Raw genomic sequence first — 26,779 nt, forward strand, 5'->3', positions numbered from 1 at the left:
CATCTGAGAAACCCAAGGTGTAGAGTTTATTCCACACTGCCAACTGAGGTGGAAAAAAATTCTGAAGCATAACAATCCAGAGCAATTGTTAGCACCTGTGGTGGGGCTGGAGCTAATAGAAGACATTTATTTAATCTATGATCTTGTTGAAAGAAGGGCCCCAGAACAGTAGCTTTTTCTTTTTAAGACTGGTCAGATACGGGCTTTTCTAAAGACATTGGGGTGGAGCCACAGCAAGATTACAAATGCTGGGAGAGAATGGCAGACACAGAGTAAAGGTGACTCAGACAAAATACAAAAGCCGTTTCCTCTTCAGTCATTTACACAGCAACTTGCAGTAAATAAAAAGGTGCAGTGTACACATTAGCAGTTCCTATAGTCTGGTTCTTTTACTGCCCTGGCATGATTAGTGCAGACAATTTGGCCTGCGTGGTCAATTGTTTACTTTTTCATCAACCTGATATCTGATCAGCAATTCCTCCAGAACTAAAGGCAAAAGGGAAATAAGCTCAGAAATTAAGGGAGTTTTGGTTGGCAATCAGGTGTTAACCCTAGTCTATTCTGTGAAAGGCTTATACTTCATTTTAGAAGCTGAATGATTGTGTGCTGTTTTTTGCTAGTCCACAAGAAGCCATGCTTTAGACTCCTTTGGCTGCTGTCCTGGGTAGAAGTTTGGCAGCCCTAAGGAGATGAATTCTTCAGCCTCGTATCCGCCCAGAGTAAAGAAGCAACACCCTCTCAGCCACTACTCTGTTGCTATGAAACAAAAGACTAGGAAGGTGAGCGAAGCAGGAAGTCCCGCCTTTTAGCCAGAGTCCGCTTTGGCTCCGTTTCCCAACGTTCACGCCCACCCGCCCACTCCTTATTGGTTAATTCCCTAGTGCCTTGCATCTTTTCTTCCATTTCCTTTTCGACTTTCGTTCTCGGGTGAATCCACTCCCCTCATTTGTCTCCTAATCCTTTTCCATTGGGACGTGTGGCGAGAGGGCCTTCCTCTGGGGCCATTGTGTACTGTGGGAGACGTGGACCGGGTGGTAGTGCGAGGAGGACGGGCGCCTCCCGTCCATTGGCGCCGCCCGCTGTCGGGTAGGGCATGGGTGCGCTGGATTGGCCTAGCCCCGAGCGGCCCCGCCCTCAGCCCCGCCCCACGCCTGGCTCTCGGTGTGTATCCTACAGGGGTGGGGTGGCCAGCGAGTGGTCTCCTCCTCCGGCTAGTGCTGCTGCGGCGTCCCGTGGCCTCCCTGAGAGTCGGGCGGGAGGGGAAAGCGGGCGTGGATTGGTTTTGACGGTAATTGTTGCGTTTCCCCACCTCGGTGGCCGGCGTCTCTGGGTCGCTCCTTCCTCGGGAGCGGGGCTTTTACGGTGATTACACACACCCTGCCGGGGCTACCCACGCACCCTGGGCTCGTGCGCGTAGAGTCGGACCCGCGCACCCGCGTGTCTCTACGGCGCCGGGACGCCGGGAGGGAAGGGGGTGCCGGGGAGGCTCGGCGCTGCTTTCCGCCCAAGGGGCTTGGGGCAACCCTACGTGGGCCTCGGAGGAAGAGGGGACAGCCCCGGTTTCCAGCCGCTGTCGCCGCCGCCGTCACACTTTGAAGAGGGGTATTTAAAGCCGGGACCCGGGCTGGGCCGGGGAAGGAGGAATAGGGAGTCAGGGGAGCCGGGGGCCTGGGATTGCAGACAACCCGGCGAGGAGCGTCCTCCGGGGAGCTGAACGCGGAGCGCCCCAGACGCACGGGGCTGCGGGTGCCGGAGCGGGAGGGGTTCTTCGTCCTTTCTCTGTCCACCTCCCCCGCCCCGCCAAGCTGTGGTCCGAGAGTGGCAGGGGAGGAGCCTGAGCCGGGAGGCACAGATGTCCCGAGACAAAGCTTTGGACCCCCTACCCCCACCCGACTTGGATGAGATGAAATGCAGGAAGCCTAAGAAATGAACTCTCTCTCTCCTTTCTGTGCCCGCTCATGTCAGTTTCTCACTCTCTTTTAAAATGGGCTATTTGTCTGTTGGTCCGTTTGGCTCTTAACTTGGGAACAACTCCTCAACCGCGTTATTTGAAGAACTGTGTGCTCGTGTGTTCCTGAGTCCGAACTTGGTGGTTTTAGCCGGGAAAATCCAAGTCCTCAGCCTTTGTTGACAACAGTCGTGCCCTTTCTGCTCCTGTAGAATAATCTTTACGTTTATATAACTTAGCGAAGTCTCACAGTGAAAGTGCGGTTTTTGAGTGAGGCTTCCAAAGTGTTTTCTAGGGGCTTCAGTTCTGGTCTTTTGAATGAGGGTTAAGTCAGGGAGGGGAGAAAACCGATGTGTTCTTACGTAGTTAGAGGAAATCTAAGTTTTTGTTACTGTTTTTTCTTAGTTATGTATTAATCAAACCTTCACTCCTTGCCATGTGAGAATGATGCATCTTTAACTCTTCGTGTGCCCAAAACAGATCTAAGGTCATTGCTCCTAAACCTGTGTGCTGTGTGTAAAGATTGAGAGTGAAAAAGTCACTCGCTATTGAAAAGTTGAATCTGGGACCCTGGATTTTGTTCTCACTGATGGAGGAGGATGTAATGGGTACAAGTTAACCTGTTTACTGTTGCATAAATATTTTCATGACCAACTAACTTTTTTTTTCCTTTCAAAGAGCTAAGATTCCAGATGGCAAATTCTATGAATGGCAGAAACCCTGGTGGTCGAGGAGGAAACCCCCGAAAAGGACGGATTTTGGGTTTTATTGATGCTATTCAGGATGCAGTTGGACCCCCTAAGCAAGCCGCAGCGGATCGCAGGACCGTGGAAAAAACTTGGAAACTCATGGACAAAGTGGTAAGTTCTGTCTGACTGTGTCTGTACAACAGCAGGGTTGACCCTGGATGTGGTTTCTCCAGTTTTGTTTGTACTGTCATTTAGTAATAATTATTGGTATGGCAACAGTCTTTTGATTCAGATTGACCATGTTTCTTATATCTGCTCTGGGTGTTTTGAAAAGTTGGATTCAGAGCCAAGACTTGTTTTTTTTTTTAAACTCTTGTCCTACTCTTCAAGGTTCAAAGTTCCTCTATATGACTCAGATATGCAAAGCTTTTACTGTTGGCTGCTCTTTGTTGGTGCATGGCTTAGAATCGTTTGGAAGTGTTTGTTCTGTCTTATGTAAGGTTGTGTTGCTCTTAGATAACAAAAGAGTGCATACAAGTAATTTAAGAAAAGTCTCTGATGGACTACTCATGACATCCACAGTGTGTGATGCTGAGAATGATTACTGGGGAAAGAACCATATTAGTCTTTAAGTGAGGAAGCAGTATTTGAGAGTTTCCATTTTCATCTTTGAGAATTCATCTTCATTAAGGAACTTTTTGGTTGTTGTTAATGGTAGAGTCACTGTGTGTTTCATCTATTCCATTTTGAAACAGGAAACCTTTTTGATTGCACATTGTTTATTGTGAAAGGAAAATTTATGATGGAGGCGGTGGGACTGAGAGTATCAGAAACCTCTGTGGTTTTTGCATGTTGCTTTCAGATGAACTACAAGTTACAAGAAGAAATGGTGCTGGATGTCAGTACCCAGACAAGTCTAGGAAAGCTGAATACTTTACAGAGGTCTGCTGAGAAAACTGTAGCTGTCCCTGTCCTGTCTTACTAAGTAGGATTATGAAATAAATATGATTAAGATGTAGCTTTAGTCACTAAGTCATGGCCATATGGACTGCAGCCCACCAGGCTCCTCTGTCCCTGGAATTTCCCAGGCAAGAGTACTGGAGTGGGTTGCCATTTCCTTCTCCAGGGGATCTTCCCGACCCAGGGATTGAACCCCAGTCTCTTGCATTGGCAGGTGTGTTCTTTACCACTAAGCCACCAGGGAAGCCTAAGATGTAGCTTGCTGCTGTGCAAAATTAATACTTTTGCTTTTGCATCAGTAGTACTATAAGCTATATATTGGTAAATGTTTGTAGCCCTTTATAGTTTCATTTGATAGATATTTGGGACTAGTTATAAAATTAATTGATGCAGGGCTCTTGATATCTTTATACCTGCAGAAATGGAAGTTTTAAAAAAATATTTCTTTGTAGCTGTGTGCTAAAGCCTTCATGAAGTCATATTATGAAGAGTAAAAAGTAAAGCAGTTACCTTTACTTTTTTCATAACTGTTCAAATATTTTCCACGAAAAGCCACTATTGGTGGTGGTAGCAATACTGGAAGGGGATAAGATTTACTTTATTTTTGTTTATCCTTATGAAAAGCACAGATGGGTAGATGAACGATAGGCCTGGCATTCTATGGCTGGTGGCACTAAAGGCAGAGCCAGAATACTTTTGTCAGATAAATATCCTTAGTTTTGGGCTTCAGTGTGACCTATTTAAACTTCTGCCAATTATTCAAATTGTGATTTTAAAGTACTTCAGATAGAATGATGTCATAGTGTCAGAACATTGCAACTTGCTGCTTGAGGTCAAGTTTTCATTTTAACATTGGATACTTAAGAATGAGGAGTATGCAGTTGGAAAAATTGTGTATATTTGGCAGGCACAATACTAGCTGTCTTTGCTTTTCTGAGGAGTAAGCAATTTAAAGTCACTCATGCTTGTATCACTAGTTGGGCTTAAGAGGAGAGTCAAGGTTTTTCTTTAACTTATCTGTTATATGAGTGGGCAAAAATGGGTCAGGTTATACTGGGGAGGTCTCCTCTCTTTCCACCCCCTTCTTTGAGTGGTCAGAGTTTGTACAATTGTAAGTAAATATTAGAACATCAAATGAAAAAGATCTGTATGAGGAAGTGGTAAACTATGGTTAATAGAGTCATTATTTTTGAAACGTAATTTTGGCCTGTAACTGATTGTTGACCTAAGTTTTATTCTCTCTTAATTATTTCATCATGGGTTATGGTAAAATAGATGGGTTATGGTTAAAAAAAAATGGCTTCTGCCATTGTTTATTTTATTAACCCTTTTGTGGGTTTGCGTTTAGCCTCTCCAACTGAGAATCTTGACTCAGGAGGAAATCTATTACCTGAAGTCTCTATTTAGTGGAATGTGGGTACAGGTATTGGCAAAGGTGCATTGTGTGGCTTTCTCTATTTGTCTTCATTATCTGTCAAGGCTGAAAATTGTTGTGTTCGTTTATGCATTTGTGGGCTTTGTGGAGGGAAACCATGTAAATCATTATGAATGTCTAGTACGTTTATTGTTACTCTATCTCACAGTAATAAAAAAGCACTGATAGGTACTAATTGGAAGAATATTTTATTTAATTGTATAGTGTAGAAGAACCCCCCACATGTGTTTATCTTTCTGCTTGTCAGTGGTGAAGGAAGTGATTCATATTATGAACACTGTCCTGGTGATTACATCAGGAACTTTATTATTAGTCCAAAAGGTAATCCCTTGACACATTGCCTAACTGTTTTGTAAAATAACTGCCATAGCTGGAGTTTAGCTTGTGAATAACAATAGTAACTTTCAAATCTAACTGGTAGTTATGTAGAAGAGAGGATGAAGTATCCAGCATTTTTCTTTATAAAACCTCTTCAATAAGGTCAAATCTTCGAAGTGTAAATTTGTAAACAAGCTCCAAGTACAGTATGTCTCAGCTACCTACAAAGTAAAATAACTTATCTCACAGGGCTTATGAAGCAGTCTTAGACTGTAGGGGAAAAACCAAGTAAGTGTGTAGTTACACCATTCCCTGGCCTCTAGAATTTAAAACAGTCAACTGAGATTCCAGTTCTAGCTAACTGTTATGTTTTCAGAGGGCAAGCTTTCTATGCAAGGTCACTGAGAGTAGGAGGGAGTAATTGCTCAGTTGTGTTCCTTGTAAGGTGTAAAGTGTTTTGAAAGAAAACATCAGTGGCACAAACTTAACATGGTACATTTACTGAGGAAAAGAATAGTAACAGAATAGTAACATATCTTAAAGCATCTCATTTATTTTAGATATCTTTTCTGGTCTTAGCTCCATGTGTCAGTGGAAGTCAATAGCTGACCCCAAACTGTTCAGATCAGTGGATGCCTCTCTGATACAGAGACAGAACTATTAGTCATGAATACACAGTGAGGTTCATATACACCTGAAATGTGGAGTCTGTTCCAAAACCCTTCCAGAGATGGAGGTTCTTAAACACTTAAACATTTATTGAGGACCTACTGTGTTTTCTATGAAGTTCTTGTTACCTGGAGATGCAAAGCTAGACAAGATATAAATCTGCCCTACACCTGTCAAGGAAGCTCCAAGACCATTATCAGAGCCAGGCATGTAAGTGGGTAATTGCCATGTCATATGGAGAGGTCTGTAATACAGACCTATACAAAGTACATTGGGAGCAGAGTCAAGAACATCTGCCTTGTTTTTCTTCTGGCCACTGCTTAGCCTGTTGTCTGTCTGGGTTCTGCTGGCCACTGCCTTTAGGAAAGGCATTATTGTATTCTTGTTGAAAATGCTGTGGTGAGGGTAAGGAAATGATTGCTAATCAGTGTGTAGGAGTGATGATTTATTAATGTGAGGTTCCTGAGTATGATTTTCACAAACATCTTAGCCAGGTGATGGAAAGTGGAAGAAATAATTTTCCATCTAATAAATACTAAATGTACTGAGCATACATGGATGTTCAGGAAATTAAAAAATAATTAATTGATGCCAAAGAGCAAAACAAGTTGAGTACCTGCCTATGTTTTTGTCTTGCTGTCCTTGTCACTTATTTGAAATTATATTACTGACAGAGTTTTAAAAGCATTTAAAAAGTGATGATGCCAAACAGCCTTTTCCTGCCTTTTGTCCTCAGTGCATTTAATACATTTGCAAGCTTGGAATTTAATTTATTCTCTGTCTTTGTAATCTCATTTCAACTATAATATATTTTAAAGCTTTTCAGTCAAAATGTCTTAAAATACATACAGCTATTAAAAAATAGTCAGTATTCTTTTCTAAGTTAATTTACTCATACCTCTGAAAAATATTGCACGTAGACTAAAACTTTATTTTCGGATGCCAGTTGTTTGTGTTTGATGGGTTTGAGAATATCACCGTCCTTGGGCTCTTGGAATAGGGAATATCATTTATTTGAATTATTCTTCACATATTTCATTTTCCTCATGAGGTTGTTCTCTATTAGCAGGATCATGGGCCCAAATAGGCTTGGATAGAGGATAACGCGATACATATCTGGGTTATTTTGTTTAGTACTGAGTTAGGTTTTTGAATTTGTGCTTAGATAAATGAAGTGATCCCAAAGTTTGCTTCCTGTCCTTTCTAGGTAAAACTTTCGGATAAAGTAAAAGATGTAAAGGAATCTTCCCAAGAGTTCCCTGGGTTTATCCTTGTGATACAGAGCATACCTTTAATAGAAGGCTTCATTAGTTAGTAATCATTTAACTCCTATAAAATTATAATCATTCAGATTTTTGAATCAACTTCTTTCTTTCAAATTTGCTTTCTGTGCTATTAATGATTTCATCATTCATTAATTATATGCCAAGTATGGAAAGATAGACAATCATAAATAACTATGTTATCCTGGAAGATATAGTAAGTGCTGTAATACGGTGTAAATAAGGATGGCATCATCTTCTCAATGGACATGAGTTTGAGCAAGGTCCAGGAGATGGTGAAGGACAGGGAAGCCTGGTGTGCTGCAGTCCATGGGGTTGCAAACAGTCTGACACGACTGAGGGAACCACAAAGTGCTGTAATGTAGTATGTGAGTATCGTTGGCTAGGGTGGAAAGTTGGTGTAGGCAGTATGGTGTAGTATAGCTGGTAGTGTTATCTAGCTGTTTTTTAGAGGGTGTTTTGGATTCCAGTGAGGTGGAGGACACATCAGGCTGAAGGAGAGATGGGTAAAGGGAGATGATGGAGTGAGCGAAGGAAAGTTAGAGAAGGTTAAAGAGACTTTGAGTGTTTTGTTAAGGAATTTGGACTTTCATTTAGTAGGCAGAGGACCACTGAAATGTTTGAGCATAATGAGAGAATGTCAAGGCAGTGTTGGTCCGTTACTTTCTTGACTCCAGAAAGGATGACTTAAGAGGGGGAAAACCCCTTTAAAGGTAGAACTAATGACCAAGAGAAATTAAAACAGACTGGGTAAGAAATAATACAGGGCTGTGCTAGAAAATTGACAGTAGATATAGCAAATGTGGGAGACATTTTGGAGTAAAACCTAAGGTCCTGGTGACCCTTCAGAGATAGAGGATGAAGGAGAAGTTGAAGTGAAAGTGGCTCTTGAGGTTTTCAGCTTAGTTGACTCTAAAAGCAGTGATGCCCTTAATGAGATAAGGAACATACGAAGAAAAAGAGGAAGCTTGGGGCCTGGTGCATGATGTTTGTTTCTTGGCCATGTTGAGTTTGACATGCCAGAGTGAAATATCCATTTTGAAGTCACAAAGTTGAATATGCAGTTAAAGAGAGAAATTAAAACTAGAGGTGTGTGTTTGGTAGATATGCCCATAGAGATGGTATTTCAAGCTGTAGAACAGCAAGAGATTTGGAAGGCAGACTAGAAGGTGAGAGTTGGGGAGAAAAAGTCAGAGATTGGAATTTTTGGCTGTATTGGTTTTGTATATATAATTAGATGGTGGTGAAGGAGAAAGAATCCTACAAAGAACAGTGATGGAACAGATAGGAAAGGAATGAGAGCATATTGATTTCCTGGGTACAGAGAGCTTTATAAGGAAGTAATTTCAACATCTAAGAAAATTAATAAGCTTAAATGGAAAAATCCAAGCTGAATGAAAATTTAAGAAATCATTACATTTCTTGAGTCAGGGCCATTGTTTATCTTTCCATGTCACATCAATGACAGCTAGATTAAATTCAGTATGTGAATTCAACAAAATTGTTCTAGAACTGGGACAACTAGCATAAAGAAAGAAAGTTATGATAGCTTGAGGATTTGAGCAGAGCACAGCCTTGTGTGTGTGGGGATGCTATTGTAGAGGTTCATAGAATTGAGGGGAAGGAATATAGGTAGGGAGTGATTTAAGATGGAAGAAGAAGTAATTGATAAAGTAGTATTGTGGATTACATTGTGGGAAGGAAAGGCTCAGAACAAGTAGAAAGGTAATCCTTGGTAGGTAACTATTTATATGTAGATAAGAGGGAAATGAGGAAATATACAGCAAAGTTATGGAGGAATTTGTAAATTTTACTTAGGGTTGTCAGGAAGTGTTTTAACTCATATTTGTAATATTTAAACCATATTTTCAAATTGCATATTATAGATTAAACAATATATATTTAAGCTAGTTTTCCAGCAGTTAACTGTGTATGTAAGTTAAAAAAACTGAAATGGAAATCAGTCCTGAACCTTTATATTAAGATCACCTTAAAACATGCTGCACCTTAAATGACACCACAGTATTGTTTGTGTCTACTCTGCTTGGGCACGTATTTAAGATTTTTTTACAAATTTATTTGTAAGATTCTGATTTTCTCCTAGTCATTAAAGAAATGCTTGGAAAATATCTGACTAAATTTTTAGCTGTTTAACACATTAAATAATTGTTAAGCTTGCACTATTTTTCATTAGGAATTACAAAAATACTACTTCAGTATTCTACCTTTCAAAAGATTTCAGATCAGCTGAGTACCGATGTACTGATTCCACATGAGGAGTAGTGACCTGGTCTTATTTGCTGCTATTCTGCCCAAAGCAGGAGACTTTGTAAGGATTTCAGGTAGTATAGCAAACTTTAGGAACTAATTATGGCCTTCAGCAATGGCTCAGTGGTAATGAATCTCACCCACGGGAGACGTGGCTCCAATCCCTGGACCAGGAAGACTCCCCCTGGAGGAGAAAATGACACGCCACTCCTGTCTTCTTGCCTGGAAAATCCCATGGACAGAGTAGCCTGGCTGGCCATAGTCCATAGGATGCCACAGAGTTGGACACGACCAAGTGTGCACATGTCTACACACACATGCACTAAATGAAAGAACTTTTAATGATCCCCAATAAGGTGGCCAGTGCCTCTGGTCTAATTCTCCTGCCTTTGCAAAACTTGCAGTGGTTCTGCTGTATTGTGGTTTAATATGGAAGGGGAAGAAATCCTAAAAAGTTGCCAGTGCCCACTGTGTGCCAAGTGTTGTGTTGAGCACTTACTTTTCCTCTTCTGAGACTTTGTAACATCTTTAGAAGTTTCCATGGTTTCCTGGAGAAGAAACTGGCCCAAGGTTGTAAAGCTAGTGAATGCCGGGGCTAGATCCCAGGTCTGACTGATTCTCAGGCCTGTGTTCATGGTATGAAGATTTAAGCACATATGACTTATGCTCATGATATGAAGATTCAAGTATGTATGACTCTTCCTGTTTATGCAAGAAATAAAAGGACCTTTACCTCTGTATTTGTAATGATCAAGTTCTCCAAGCTTTGTACACATGTCGACAGATTTATTCAGTATAGATGGGGATATTCTTTTTGTAATAGGACTTCTGAGAGGTTCCTCCTTATTTTGTTTCTTTCCTCCATATCTTCCTACTTCCCTCAATTGAAATTTTTTACAGCTACTATATGCAGGATCTTATATTACGTGATGGAGAAAGACCAGTGAGACAGATATACCCTTCACCCTTAAGAAGTTCCATCCTCATATGGAGAGATAGTGAACAAATGAATAAATAATTGACCTCAATACAACCAGACAGTTATTTAATGGTGCTTTTTAATACATTAGTCTTCTAAAGAAAACTTTGAAAACCATAAAAAAAGTTGGTGGTTTTCCCAGATCCTACTATGAGTAACTTCCAGATTCATAACCAATTATATGTTAACCTTCTGGTTTTGCCCAGTTAATACTCTTATGTAGAAAGAGTTCTATTTTATTTTTCTATTTTTTTACATTTTATGCTGTACAAGTTCTTATACTTTTATATACTTAGTGGTGATTTACTGAGATAAAATGTAAAGAATCTGAAGAACTCATAGATACTTATTATCATAACAACATGCTTTTAAGTAACTGCAATAAGGAATCTCTTAGAACAGTTAGTTACCTGGGAAGCACAAATAAGGATTTCTTTCACACTTCCCATACTGTCTTTAAAAAATGCGATATTTCACTTTAAAGGTATAATACTTGATTTAATACAACTGAGTGCTTCATGAAGTGAGGTGTACGTTATAATGAATGTCTGCTGTGGTATACACCCAGTTCCTTACTGTTGAAGTTTCCATTTACTTCAGTAAAATTTTTTTCATAGATTTCAGGGGTTGGTTTGAATCTTGTTTGCAGGAAATATGTTAGCTGACCTAATACTTCTTTGTTACCTTTTGGCTAGAAATTTTAATTAAAGCACAGTCAGGAAACTGTTTAAATGCGAGAATGTTCCAAAAATAATTAATGGCTTTGAGAATTCTTATAGCACTAGTAAATCCTGTGTTTACATTTGTGCCTTTGCATTGATATGTCTGAATATATATTTTATATATCTGAATACATATTCATGTATTTATTGAAATACACAGTGTATATATAATATATATAAAATGTATTTTTGATGTGTGTGGGATGATGTATATATAGACATACACAGAGAAGTCTACTTAAAAATCTTTAAACACATTTCAAGATTTACATCAGGCAGCTGTCTACCTTTAAGGAGAAAGTGCCTCACTTGTAAGTTCAGAAGGCGGGGTTCTGAGCAGTAAACTCCACAAAATTCCATTTCTGTGTTTAAGTGTTGTCATGTCACAAGGAAGGAGTTGGTCTCGGTGCTCTCCAAAGTCTTCTTTAAAACCCTTTGAGTCACTGACTATAATGGAATTTTTAGCCCAATTCCAACACTAAATGTTTTACCTTTCAGTTCAAAAGCAAAGAGTAATGAATCAATCCTTTTGTGTACCAGTTGGTGCCTTAAAAAGTCCATCATTGTGTAATGTGACTGTAGATTTGTTCTCCGTGAAAGTTCTTCTGTGTTGGGACCTGCTGTCATTCTAGGGAGCAACTTAGACAGTTCTAGAAGACATCTAAGTCATTTGAATTTGAACTTGAACCTTGTGGTGAGCTTGATTTTTCTCCTTAAAATACTGTCTTTATAAAAGCAGTTTTTATCTCCCTGGCTTTCGTAGTTCCTTGCACATAGCAGGCACTCAATAAATATTTATTGAATTGAATTGAATTTGACCTGCTTAGAAGTAGTAGTCCTGGTATAAGGTTATTCATTTTCTGCAGGAGCTGTCATAAATCACAGAGTTTAATACTAATCCACCTGATGAACTGCACACTTAGTGGCCTACGGTAGTAGTTCAGCATTTTATGTTGCGCTTGCCCAAGTGCAGATTTAGAAAACTGTGTGGCCTATAAGGGCTGAACTGACTCTAGCCTATTTCAGAGCTCCTCATTCCACTCACCACGGGCTTCCTCTGCGTCCACCTTTTAGAGTGATTGCATTGACTCATTTTCACATACCCTGCTCTCGGGGGCCTCTCAGCCTTTGCACATCCCTTTGCCTGGAATGTTCCTTTTGCAAATTTAGGTATGCCTTTCATGGTACTGCCACATGGACGTGTCTGCTTCATTCCTCCTCCAGCACTTTGTACTCTCCTCCATTACAGCGCTCCCATTTTCCTGTCATTCTTTTTCAAGCCACTGATTTTTTTTCACTAGAAAACTCCTTGAGGACAGGTCTTTGATTTATTCCTTGCTGTATTCCCTAGGGCTGGAAACAATGCCTGATGCACCAACATTTGTAGAATTAACAAATGGGTCCTGAAGTTCATGTAAATTCACAAATGGAATAAAATAAAAATGTAAATGAGTTTAGCCAGGGATCATTAATTATATGCCCAATTCTAATTAAGTTGTGATATAGTTAAAAGGAAGACCAGCCTGAGATTCATAAGATGCAGACTCTTGTGTTGGATTAATGATTTTTTAATAGTCCCTTAATCTTTGTAGTTCTTAGTTTCTTTATCTGAAAATGAATGGATTGGACAGGATCTTTACTAAGATCCCTTAGAGCAAGAATTACATTGCTCCTAAGTTAATTATAGAGAACTAGGTCTCTTCTGCCAGACTCCTTAAGGCAGGAAGTGTGCTCTAGTCATCTATAATTTCCTGGCACTGAGCTCAGTACCTGGTATATAGTAGTTATCAAACAATTTTACTGAATAAAGCAATAAATTCTCAGATGGAATTACAGTTTAAATAAAGCAAATGAGAAATAAGTTCAGGTAGCGAATAGGAAATGAAAAATCTGTAATGTTTAAAAGAATCTATTAAACTACAGTACTTTGCAATGTCTGAAAAAAATACCTGAGAGAATTTTTTTATTTATCAGTTAAAAAATTCACCAGTTAGAGGAAATGAATTTAAAGCTGCCTGGTCCCCTAACTGCAGGTTAATAATTTATCAGTCTGGTGACATATTGTACAAAGTTTTATGTTGCTAAAATTAAATTACCTGTTGTAGGATATTGTTGGTGATACTTCTGAAATTTGTATATATTTGTGATACTATCTTTTAGTTTTAAGAATTGAGAAACGTTCTTGATTTAACCAGAATTTGTTAAGTCATTGATATATTTGAGACATCATCAGTCTTTAGGGGGGGAAAAATTATGTATAATTCAGTCATGAAAATGGGAAAGTAATATAATATTTGTGTGTAAAAATATATATAAAGAATTTCAGAATCAGATCAACCAACCATTTATACATCCGTTTATTAGTTCTGTACTACATGCTGGATAATCTTTAGGAGAAGGGGACGACAGAGGATGAGATAGTTGGATGGCATCACTGACTTGATGGACATGAGTCTGAGCAAGCTACAGGAGTTGGTGATAGACAGGGAACCCTGGTGTGCTGCAGTCCATGGGGTTGCACAGAGTCGGATGTGACTGTGCAACTGAACTGACTGATATGCTGGATAATTATTTTAGGCACTGTATACAAAAAGGAGGGAGATAAAATGCCCATTGTTAATGTGAGAAATGTTTGTCTTAGGAGCTGATGCTTGATAGTTTGAGTCAGATTTTTCTCCTCACAAAAGATGATATGGTTATTTCTCAAGAAAGCAATTGAGAAAGTAAGTTTAAGAGAGCTTTCTTCATTTGTTGTTTCCTTGATTCATTGTGTTTGTAGTTCTTAAGCAACTCTTTTTCATTTAGTCCCATCACTTTTATGGGTACCCAAAAGTGCATCCATGTTTTGTGGAACCTGAAATTTAGAGTGGTCTTTTAAAGAGAAAAAAAAATACAAAATTGGGTGTGAAAGTGTATTTTTTTAGAACAATAAAAAGTCACAAGTTATAAATTAAAAAAAGTTAAGTCCACAAACATCAGAGAAGTAATCTAGGCTCTGTACACTTTATGCTTTGACTCTCTTACATTGCTCACATATGCCACCAGTCCCGGGTACCAGGAAATTCGAACGTGACCTTTCTACTCCTGTGCTGGGCTGGTCAGCATCAGAGACACTTGAAATGTTCCTGAAGCCATTTTTTTATCACAGCTGCTGGCAATGATTTAACTAGTTTCAGAAGGGACTGTGTTCTTTACATTCACTTTCCATTAAAGTCAAACTAAATGTATGTTCAACCCAAATTTGCATTAGCCAGACTCCAGACATGACCCCCACCACTTCAGTGCCACCCAGTAGAAGGCTCGGTTTGACAGAAAGGATGTCACACTGGGAAAAAGACAGAAATCTTAGCCAGCTGTGTTTAAAATACCTTGCTCTTGAAAACTTTGCAGAAAGATTTATGATGAAAGCTTTAGAAGGGGGCCAAGTAATCACAAGCTTCTCAGTAAATCTGCCTTTAGGTGTACGTTTTGCCTTTTGTTAAAGTGGGCATCTTTATGTACACACTCATGCAGTTCCCAATGATTACATTTAAATGTTGAATTGGATGGCTCTTTATACTGTGGTTGGAGGGGTAAGAATGAGATGGGTCAACTTACTCTTGACTAAATCACATGAACGTGTACCAGCGAATGTAGTAGTAGAATTCAGCCTTTTTTTTTCTAACAGAAGGTATTTTCAGTTCTGCACTCGGCCCTGAATGCCCCAGTGGTTGGGTGACGCCTGATGGAATGACTGAACCGTTATGTAGCAGGTGTTTCTAAGCCTTGGATGTAATGTAAAGAGGTGGAAAAGACTTGTTCTGACCTAACACCCATTTGCTACTTAATAATTCGGTTATTAAAATCGTACCTGTTTTAGTCTCCTCAGTGTTTCGGAACGGCATACCAAAACATAAAATAAATCAAATAGCTTTAGTTGGGAAAATAATATCTGAATGTGAGACTTTAAGATAGGCCAGCAGGTGAGGCCTGTTCCCTCATTTTTGTTTAAAAAAAAGACTGTTAGTGATGTACAATAACTAGCATGTTGGTGTTCTGTTAAGCTGTGAACAATGGGATATTAAAGAGAGGATGAAAACTTTGGGGTTGCAAGTAAAGGTCTGACAGAGAAACTGAATGAGAGCAAAAGAAAATAGGATTTAATTGAGAACAGTTGAGAATTTAATTCTTTGTAGGTTGGTGATTATAGTTTTAAAGTCAAAATTTGTTTTATGCAAAGCAAAGAAATAGTACATAGTTTGTTAATTTTTCAGTTTTTCTGTGGAAGAAAGTGTTGCAGTTCACATGAAAATGTTTTATTTCTGTCCTTGTTTCTTTTAGGTCAGACTGTGCCAAAACCCCAAACTTCAGTTGAAAAATAGCCCACCATATATACTTGATATTTTACCTGATACATATCAGCATTTGAGACTTATATTGAGTAAATATGATGACAACCAGAAACTTGCCCAACTCAGTGAGAATGAATATTTTAAAATCTACATTGATAGTCTAATGAAAAAGTCAAAAAGGGCAATAAGGCTCTTTAAAGAAGGCAAGGAGAGGATGTATGAAGAGCAGTCACAGGACAGGTAAGATTATTTCAGATTTTATTTTTCTTAGTGTTAGTCGATGTTGCTTTTTATTTCATGGTTAGGATAAATGTCACCATGTGTGTGTTTGAAGGGAAATATTGCATTTGTGTATTTGCTTTACACACTATTTAAACCTTGTAATTTTATACAAGGTTTGCACAAAATTATCTGTGTCAGGAGCTAGTTCATGAGACGATGTTCTTATTTTTCTGAATAGGCATTATTTTTCAGAGAAGTTTTAGTTTTCAGAAAAGTTGTTCAGAAAGTAGAGTTCCATTTACCTCCTTCCTCCAAGTGCCAGTTTCTTCTTAACAGCTTGCCAAGTATGGTACTTCTGTTATACTGATGAACTGATATTGATACAGTATTATTAACTAAAGTTCATAGTGTCTGTTAGGGTTCACTGCTTGTGTTGCATGGCTCTATGAATTTCCACACAGGTATAATTAGGTCATGTATCCATCTCTGTAGGATCATGGAGAATAGTTTCACTGCTCTAAAAATGCCCTGTGCCTGACCTGTTCATTGTTTCCTTCCCTGCCTGCCTCCACCACACCTCTTGAAGCCCTGGCAGTTGTCATCTTTTTAGTCCCTATCGTTTTGCTTTCTTCAGAATGGCATATAGTTGAAATCATGTAATATGTAACCTTTTTAGACTGGCTTCTTTTACCTAACAGCCTGTATTTAAGGTTACCCAGTATCTTTTCATAGCTTAATAGTTGATTTCTATTACTGAGTGATATTCCATTATGTGGATGTAGTACAATTTGTTTAACCCACTCATCTATTGAAGGCGATCTTGGTTGCTTCCAAGTTTTGGCAGTTATGTATAAGCAGCTATAAATACTGATGTGTAGGATTTTGTGTGGACATAAATTTCAGTTTCAGCTCATTTGAGCAAATACTTAGGAGCATAATTACTTGATATTATGATAAGCCTATGTGAAGTTTTGTAAGAAGTTTCCAAATTGTTTTGCAAAGTGGCTGTACAGTTTACATCCCCACTGGCAGTGAAGAGTTTCTGTTGCTCAACTCAGCCAGCATTTGGTATTGGACAGTGTCTTTAGGACAGAGTCTTGGTTGGATGTGTGGGTGTGCTAGATATGAGTGGCAGATGTAACTTCAATTCCTATTCTTTGTTAAGCGAGAAGCTGGAGTGTTGATGCCTGAAGTAACATCAACTGAATCCTCATTTCATAGCCAGAATTTTTGACTTGCAGATTCTTCATTAAAGTTTGTTGTTTGGCTTTTTCAACATTAAATTTCATGATCTGTCTTTAGCTGAATAGAAAAAATAATAGCGTTTTCCGTTTCTGGGACATTTATATCTAGAATATATCTAGATAGTGATCGTCTATTTATATTTCCGGACTGTAAAACAAATATTAATTAAAGTATATAATGTCTTAATGTAGTTGAGGTGAATTTTAGTTTAAGACTCTTAATGTCTTTGGATTTTAGTTTCCTTAGATAGTGGAAAAACTTCTAAGAAATTTCTATTACAGGTCAGAAACAGTTGCCTCCTTTAGTCTAATGAAATATAAGATTGTATAACAGAAAATTCAGTTATCTATGTATGTAGACACTGAAGTTGTAAATACCAGCCAAACAAATACCCAGAGTGAGGAAAACCATCAAATTTAAATGTAGGAAAACCCTCTGCCAAAGGTAAAATGGCATGAATGTTTACTTATTTATAATTTGCTCTCTAAACTAGTGATGAATCCTAACATAATCATAGGAGTCTAACCAATTATGTAGCTGTGGGCTCATCACTTAATATTATTGGACCACAGTTTACACATCTTGAGGGTGGTGAATCTTCCAGTTAGTTAGTTGCCTTTTAGCTTCAACTCTGAGACTCTGTCCAGGCCTATTAATGGGAATTTGAATTGCCACAGGGTTCTGGAAATAAGGAAGAGAGCTATCATAGTGTTGGTTTCTTACAGACTTTCCAAGAATGGTCCAAGGTTAAGGAAAGACACGTTTGTGTTTAAAACTGTATTTTTACCTTGTAATTTTGCCATTGATCTAATAAAATTAAGTTGTTTTAGAAATATCTTTCTACATCTTAATCAGATTTGGTAGCCCTGAAATTCTTAACCTAGCAGTGCATGGTTAAGAATTTTACTTTTTAGGTTATCAGGTCAGTGAGAAAGTGTATAACTTCTAGGATCTAGGAATTCAAGTGAATACAGTGTTTTAACTGGATGTAGTAGTATTTAATGGGGTTAGCTTTATTTCATTTTATATCATTTTTAGAAACTTGAAATATTTTTTAGCTCAGGAGATGTCTTATAATTACCATTTCATACATAAGTTTTGATTTTTTTGGCTTTTTATGTATGAGTGTATCATGGTGAAATTTTATAAATTTCGATTGATCGTGTATAGATTTCCATAGATGATGACAGATTGCATGTTAAGTGATCATATTGAGGCAACTCTGTAAATTCTGTGTTTTAAGTATTCAAGTAAATTTTGTCACTGTTTGAAATTCAGCCCTACACTTACTAGCTTCTGTGCTGGTGTAGCATATTTCTAATTGGATTTTTCTTTCATCCATGTTCCATTTTCTGATAATGTTCAATGGCCGCTGTTTATGCAAAGCTTGCATTTGATAGATGTCTGATCATAATTCATAATGATGTACTGTCCTTGGTACAGTGTAACAAGATGCAGATTTTCTATTTGTGTTTCTTTTAGTGGTAATATATTTTTAAACAATTCACTCTGTATTTCCTTAGTTTTTCAAATGTTAACTCAGGCTTAAGCGTGCCATTGTACTTGGAGCTCTGGGATGTCTCACTCTATAGAATTGGAAAGAAACATAGAATCTTCTCATTGTTGTTAGGCATTTGAGTATTCTGTTTAGTATCATGACTCTTACCTAACATGTATGATACACTGATTACTGGGAATATTATAAATTCTCTGTACAATATATTTTTTTAAATTTTGTAAGTAATGTTGCTAGGGACATCAGTATTTTTAAGCTAAAAATGAAGGACAGTTAAAGTAGACATAGTAATTTGGAGATCATTGACTAAACCAGCATTTCCCTGAAAGATTCTGTACTTTATTGAAGAAAATTGTCCTGAATGAATACATGAATCAAAATTTTATTTTAATGTTCCTGTTGTATCAAAAATAAACATCTTTGTGGATTTCTTTTAAATGTAGGGATTAGTGGGGAAAAAAATCAGTCATCAGCTTTGAACCAGCTGTGCTTTAATTGATTGCTTAAATATGAGCAGCCTGAATTTTTAAGACAGTTTCACATAAATGTGATAAATATAGTAACAAATAGAAAAATAAATAGATATAGCAAATGGCATGCAGTGTATTCCCTGTGTAGAGGGTGAGAGGTAGAAATTAAATACATTTATTTGCCATGGAAATAGATATTAAGAGCACATAGTTCAAGCCTCTTGCTTTGAGAATGGGTGGAATAATGCTTTCTGGTAGAAGCAGCCTGTATGCCTCACTTGAGTTTTATAGTAAACCTCTTTCTGCTCCAGAATCACTTTTTTCCCATATCCCCCCTCCCCAAACATTTGAACCTCACACTGAGTTGGTGCTTCCTGAGCAATGTCTACACCATTCTTAACTGGTATTTCTGGTAAGAATAATTCACTGGCCTCTGGCACACACAGCATTTGCAAATGTGGAGTAGGAGTCATGTACAGAAGGGACAATTTATAGTTTCAAGCACAGAGAAGAGGAGAAACTTTATAGCACATTTCTTAAGTTTTAGTGGCAAAAGTCAAAGTGGGTGTGAAGGTAGTTACAGGGTGGCTACAGGTGACAATTGTGAAATTGACGGGAGATGCCTCTCTTCAGTGATGTGCCTGGCAGTTTCATCAATTGATCATTTTAAAAGAAAAGAGTTTTCTTTCTCATATAAAAAGTTATGTATTAATCACCTGTTCTTCACACCCTGGTTTGTTGGGCACTGTTTTTGTAGAACACCCAGAGGTGATGGCATAATGATAATCAGATTTTCCATGTTTTAGAGCTGCTTCAGTGAACCAGAGTGCTACAACCCATTTTTCCCTCCTACACTCTGGTTTGCAACCACTGAAACAAAACCAGAAGTCAACTGAGATGGAAAAATAGCTCTGCGTTTGATAGCCTATCTGAGAAGAAAATAAAGGCTCTAAAAAAATTCATGCCAAAGAGTAATACATAGAAGTTGTCTTATTATTAATATCATGTGAAAGCCCCTGGGTCATTCTTTATGTACAGGTATTGTAGAAAACAAATCATAGTGTGCATAGCTAGTATAATAATACTCATTCCAAAAAAAGATTTTTAAAATGTATTTTGACATTGAAAAATTAATTCTAGAAAATGCTAGCCTTTGTTTAAAATTCATGCAGGAGCATCAGGCAAAAATCTTTTTCTCTCTTGACCATTTGGCTGAGCAAAGAAAAATGTATAGCCTGCTCCATTAATAAAGTGCCTTTCTCCTTAAAGAACCACAAATCACTATGTTTGATGTTTATGCCTGTGTTGTAATTCATGAAATAGTGTACCAAGAACATTTTGAAACTGATACACTAAAGATAAGTTGAATCAAAACAACATCAGCTACAACAACAGCAGCAACAATAAGGGCAACAACAAAATACAAAGCCACAAACCAACCTGTTTGCATTCCTCATATAGCTGTATTGCAGCATTGCTTTGGCTGGAGACTAGTTTTGTATTAACTGAAATGTTTAAATTAGCATAAACATGAGTACATGTTAGCAGTTTTGAAATTCCTCATGGGTTTTCCATCTCACCATATAAAGATACCGACCTTTGTGTTCTGTGTAGTAGTTTTAATTATTGCTGAACCTCATAGGTTAGTGGCCTTGTTTATAATCCCTCATCAAGTTCCACATTTTCTCCTGGGGAGCCCTGGGCATTGTGAGAAGGACGTGAGGGAAGAGTGCAGGAATCTTGTGGTCTGATGCCATTTCTCCTCCAATATTCTTTGTAACCTTGGTTGCTTTCCTGATTGCAGTATGTGTTTTTTAGTCTTTTATTGTTTTCTGGATATTCACAATATTTGTTGGTTCAGACATTTCAACATCAAAAAATGAGGCTGTGGTGTGTTTCAAACTAAATGTCCCTGTTGCTCCATTAGTTTCTTAAATATTTTTTCAAATCCAATAGTAGTTTCTAGTAAAAAATGCTATTTTTTGTTATTACAATAATCATTTGCAGGAGAGTTAATCTTAGGAAAGTTATGTCTTCTGTAAATAATTTGTGCGGTAAATGCATTCCATTTGTTTCATGAAATACCTATTGTTTAGGGATGCACAAGAAGGAATGGTTTATCTTCCTTTAAGAAAACAATTTTATATTTTAAATATTAATTTAATCTTTCTATTTTCTTTTTTTTTAACTAATGGTGAAAATTTCAATTCTTTTGCATTTCATGAGAACAAGGGAGAAGCTGCATGTAGAAAAATATGATTTCTAAATAAGTCATAATAGGTTGTGGATAGATTTTTGAACATAAATATTTTAATGTAAACATACTCCATTGCTATTTAATTTTTTATATGTGTCTGCATTCTAGGCATGTTTTCCTTTTCAGTGTAAGAGTAGAGGAAGGAAAAGATTAATTTGTGATATTTTAAAATGATGATATGTAATTTGGATACAGAGGAAAATAGTAATCAGTCCAACTGTGTCTGCCAAGTAGGAAACGGAGTTTTCTCTAGAAAAAGTGAGCATCTTCCTGAGATTAATTTATCATCAATGAATAGTTTATTTAGTCTTGATAAGAATGCTTTCACTCATATTTCAAGGATCTGAGAGACATGAATATACTTTTCTAAAGTTTGGACATGAAAGGGCTTTTTTCTTTAATATTCTATGAACATAGAGGCCACAAGAAAGTTGTTTAGATAAATCTTTCAAAGTTAGACAAAAGGAATCTGTTAGAGTGGGCAGGTCAGAGCTTGCAGAATCTTTGACTGTTAAGGACTTTATGACCAACTAGATCCATGCTGCTTTTGCTAACTGGATACAAAGTAGTTTATTTGTTGATTTTCATACAAGTCAAAAGAGAAAGGGGTTTCTTTAGCAGTTTCCTCTTTGGGATATATTTTCAGAATGCAAAATAACACAAATTATTCTGCTATCCAGATACTCAAATTTAAAGCTGGATCCAGTGCCCACTCCTTTTAAATTTTAACCAAAATGTTTACATTTAACCCATTTACTTGGTATTTATTTACTTTCTTTCCCCAGCCCTCTATTAACACCATTCAGTCTATAACACCTGGTTTATTAGGTATTAAACATTTCATTGCAATTTATTTAAATTCCTCCCAGGCCATAATATATATATTATATATACATATTTTGATTTTAAAATTGGAGAATTTTTACTTGGAGTTGATTAAAATTTTTGAGTAATAACCATTGTGTCATAAGACAGTAAAGCCAACTCACACGGCTCAAGAGAACTTGGCTTTACAGTTGAACACCTTTTATGTTTTTCAGTCTTAAGGCAGCTTATTAAAATTGATGTTGTCCTTTCAGTAAATATCCGGTGACATTCAAATTTGATAATTAAAATCCAGAAGTACTCAAGAAAGAATGCCTGTTTTCAGTTTCATAATAACAATACTCCCACAAAGAAGGTTGATGAATGATGTGTTTCAAGTGGCAGATTTGTTATTTATTGATAGTTAAAGAGAGCTCCTTTGGCAGTTTTTTACAAAATTAAATTGAAGTCTGTTTATAAAACAGAAAAGCTGCAATGATAATTCTATAGCCTGAAGAATGCTTGGAAATCTTGCCCAAGAAGCATTTCTTTCTTTCTTTCTTTTGGTGATTTAATATAGAAGTGGAGTTTCTGGGAATCCAAACAGATTAGCATCCAGCACTAATTGGTTAGGTCATAAAATAGTCCTCATGTTTCACTGTTTTGAAATAAAGTGCTTCAGGAGTATTCAGTGTTCTAAACCCATTTTTAGTATTAATCTTTTGTCTCTTAAAGATCATTATTGTTAGAGCATGAGTTCTTGTTGGAGTTTTCATTTATGCATGAGTTGTTTATAGATAGATGTATTAATTGTAGCAGGTTACACCTAAGGTCATTGCAGAAGGTGCCCATTTATAGATTTAAATTATAAAGATTGAGACTGCTTGTCTCATTTGGTAGAACCACTGAGGAAGAGATTAAACTCAAAGATAATTTAGATTTATTATTGAAATGTGTTACTTTGAACATCTGGTCATGTGATGTGATCACATGTAATCACAGATGTGTGACTGTATTGATTTCCTAGGGCTGCAGTAATAAACGACCACAAACGGAATGGCTTAAATTGTGGTATATGTTGCCTTAAGTTGATTCTCTCACACTTCTGGAGCCTAGAGCCTGAAATCAAGATGTCCAGAGGGCCATGCTTCCTCCAACCCTCTAGGGCAGGGTGCTTTTGACTCCTGGCAGATTCTGGTGGCCCCAGGCACTCCTTGACTTGTGGCCATGTAACTTCAGTCTCTGCCTCTGAAGACTGTCATTGTACGTGTGTGTGTGTGTCTACAGATTTATCTCTTAGGAAGGCACCAGTCACCTTGGCTCAGGACCTAGCCTAATGACCCTATCTTAATTTTATTACATATACAGAGAAATAATATCCAAATAAGGTCACATTCCTAGGTAGGGTTGAGGCTGGGATTTCAGCATATATTTTTAGAGGGCACAGTTTACCCATAACACGGATCAAATATAGCAGTGTAAAATTTTTACTATGGAGGTGGAAGCATATTGAAATTTATTACAATATATGTCATGAAAGAGTGAAAAACTGCTCAGTAGAAGATAATGCCAAACAAATTACTGAAAATTATTTTTTGAAGGATCTGTAGCTCCAATAATTTTGTTTTTTTTTCAGGTTTATAATGAAAAGCTCTGTGAATTAATTTATTAACTTTTACACATATTGAAAACTATGATGAAATTTGACTTTAATCAATAATAAACTTATATAAGTTGAAATAAATGAATTCATAATTACTTTTATTTCAATGTATAAAATGCCATCTCAAGAAATTATTAGTACTATGAGTATGTATATTTAAGTTATAATATTAATAGCCCTGATTATCCCTTGATTAAGAATCCCTGTTTTATTCTATTATTTTGTGATAAGCTCTGGAGTATTAATTAAAGTGGTTAATTATGACTTACTTCATTATCATTAATTCTGTTTAGGATGTTTTCTGTATTGCAAATTTAAAAAAAAAAGATGTGGGAGGTGTTTTCCTTGTTGGTGGCATAGAGGCGGTTATACTTCATGTTCATTTTGTATCTTTAATATCAGTGGTAAAGAATCTGCCTGCCAATACAGGAGACACAAGAGACATGGGTTCAATCCCTGGGTCGGGAAGGTCCCCTGGAGTAAGAAATGGCAACCTAGTCTAGTATTCTTGCCTGGGAAATGCCATGGACAGAATAAGCTGACTGGCTACAGTCCATGGGGTTGCAAAGAGTCAGACATGCCTGAGCGTGACTGATTCTGAATTCTGAAAAGTCAGTTACAAGTATGATTTCAAATTAAGATTTTAAAAAATAAACTCAAGAATATTAGTAAAACAAGGGTAGATTATTTCTGAAAATGACAGGTTGAGTGACTTAAACCAGGGGTCAGCGAACTATAGAACTAGACAGTAAATATTTTAAACTTGCCAGATGGTCTTTGGCAAATAGTTAGCTCTTCTTTATTATAGGAAAGCAGATATAGACCATATGTAAATGAATTGGAATGGCTGTGTTCTAGTAAAACTTTATTTAGAAAAATATTGTGGTAGACTAAATTAGCCCTGGGGGTTTTGGTTTGCCAACTCTTGGCTTAAAGTAGGGTTTAAATTTTGTCCAGATTTTGGACAGTACAATTTTAAAAGCATTCTGTCAACATAAGCTGAGTATATAAGTTGCATAAATTAGGAATGTGTTTGGATGAAAGTAGTAATATGTGAGCAACAGTTGTTTACATATATAGGGATGTATAACTCTCAGCATGCTGTCGGAGACCCAAGCTCTTTTTGGCTTTGTAGTTTACTTCCTTAGTGTGTTGGGTTCATCTTCATTCTCATGGTTGAAGTCACCTCTCATGGTTGTAGAATTCCTGCTGCAGTGTCATTTTTTTTGCCTACAACACTGAGGAAAGAAGAGTACCACTGCCTACGCCTGTCCTCTTTCTCCTGTCGATCAAAAAGCTGTTCAGGAACCTTTCTATCAGCTTGCTCCCTCCAAGCAGGTTCTTAGGTCTTTTTAGGCCTGAGAAATTGTTGTATCCAGAACAGTAGACATATGTTTTTTCTCTTCTTGTTGGCTTTCTAGAGGAAGATATTTAAAATTAAAGGAAGGAAGACTAAGAGTTTCATCTTGAACTCATTATCCTTTAAAAGAGAAAACAATTGTTTTCTGTTTTCATTGAGTAATACCTCATTCTCTTCTAAACTTTGACAACTGGAAACTTAGGTTCAGACCCACTTAATTGAAAGCGAGTAATTAGTTTCAATAGGTAAGGAAGAATGAAATTCTGTTTTATAGGCCTCGTATTACTGTCTTTGTTATCAAACATGCCTCAGAGATGAGTGCTAAGTATTCCAATTCCATTTTCTATATGGAGAAACTAAACTGATTGGAGGTTACATGACTAGACAGGAATTGTATATATTCAGATGCGATGTGTTTCTAAATAATGTCTTATTACCAGTCAACACGTGTGAGCCTGCAGCTGTCGGCAGCTGCAGGGTATCAGCATTGCAAGCCCTTTTCAACTTTCTTTTAGAAAGACTCATTTGAACAATTAGCACATTTTATACTTGTGAAAAGGAGGTATTTCCTCATCTTTATGAAGCCATTGTTGCTATATGTCAAATGGTCAGTAACAGAAACTTTTTTTTTTGCGAGACAGCATATATTAGTTAAATTCGGGATTGTTTGTTGAAAGCTTCGTTTCTGGAATATGGTTTTTTGTTGGACTTATCTGTGAGAGACAAAAGTTGCCTGTGACTTTTAAAACTTTTAATTCCTTTGAGGAAATAGGAGAGGTTACTTAAATATTTTTGGCTGAAATATATTAATGAAGGTAAAATGTTAACTCATCTTCAACATACTGAAAACATTTCAGTTTTTGTTCTGAAGGTTTTTTATGGAGTGTATTGATTTTCAGTGATAGTAGCAGCATGTGGAGCTGTCAGTTTTATTCTTTTCCAGAAAAATTTAGAAAATTTTAATTTGACTAAAGATCTCTGTTCTTGTCAGCCAGGTCTCACTTATCCAGTTAAAGTAGGTTTGCCCAGATTCAGTTAAATTTAATTAAATTCTTCAATATTTAGTTAAATTCTTTAAATTTAGTAAAATTCTTAATTCTTATTAATTTCTTAAATACGAAACAGCAAATTCCCTTTAACCATATTTTTGGTGTGTTTTTTTTTCCTCTGTATAATTCTAATTTTAGTTTATTCTCCAGAGTTGGATATGTAAGATTCTTGTTTTTTTATAAAGCAACTGAAGTAAAGTTGGTAATTTGTCACAGTCTTTTCCCCACTTTATCAGTATATGGTAAACTACAGCCCATAAGCCAGATCCAGCCTGTGCTGCTTTCTGTAAATAAAATTTCAGTGGTACGTGGACATGCCCTTCTGTGGCTACACTGACAGAGTCAGTAGTTGCCACAGAGACTGTATGGCCCACAAAGCTGAAAATATCTACTGTGTGAGCCTTTACTGAAAAAGTTTACTGACCTTTGCACTGTTGATATAATCTTCGATGGTAGTCTTAGAAACTTGGCATTTTTAACTTAAGCGGTTTTTTCTTCCTCTTGATTTTTGTTCTGTTCTGCTAGTGATGCTTTATGCATTACTGATCCTTGTGATATTCTGAGGACAGTAAAATGTTAATGGAAGGGAGT

General features: G+C 37.2%; 1 protein-coding gene across 6 annotated transcripts in view; it reads left to right on the forward strand.

The window, feature by feature from the left end:
• The first annotated feature begins 1,153 nt into the window (after positions 1 to 1,153).
• CBLB (Cbl proto-oncogene B) overlaps positions 1,154 to 26,779 on the forward strand; it is a 223,782-nt gene continuing 198,156 nt past the window's right edge. For 4 of the 6 annotated variants that reach the window (XM_040225399.1, XM_040225415.1, XM_040225426.1 and 1 more), the window contains exons 1-3: positions 1,154 to 1,288; positions 2,627 to 2,808; positions 15,592 to 15,842. In XM_040225399.1, coding sequence (XP_040081333.1) covers positions 2,641 to 2,808; positions 15,592 to 15,842 — 419 coding nt within the window. In that variant the 5' untranslated portion in view covers positions 1,154 to 1,288; positions 2,627 to 2,640. Of the gene's footprint in view, positions 1,289 to 1,818; positions 2,809 to 15,591; positions 15,843 to 26,779 lie in introns of those variants that run through there. The other 2 variants (XM_040225406.1, XM_040225446.1) reach the window with 2 other exon arrangements.

This window comes from Oryx dammah, unplaced genomic scaffold, assembly GCF_014754425.2.
Source record: "Oryx dammah isolate SB20612 unplaced genomic scaffold, SCBI_Odam_1.1 HiC_scaffold_2, whole genome shotgun sequence".
NCBI lineage: Eukaryota > Metazoa > Chordata > Mammalia > Artiodactyla > Bovidae > Oryx > Oryx dammah.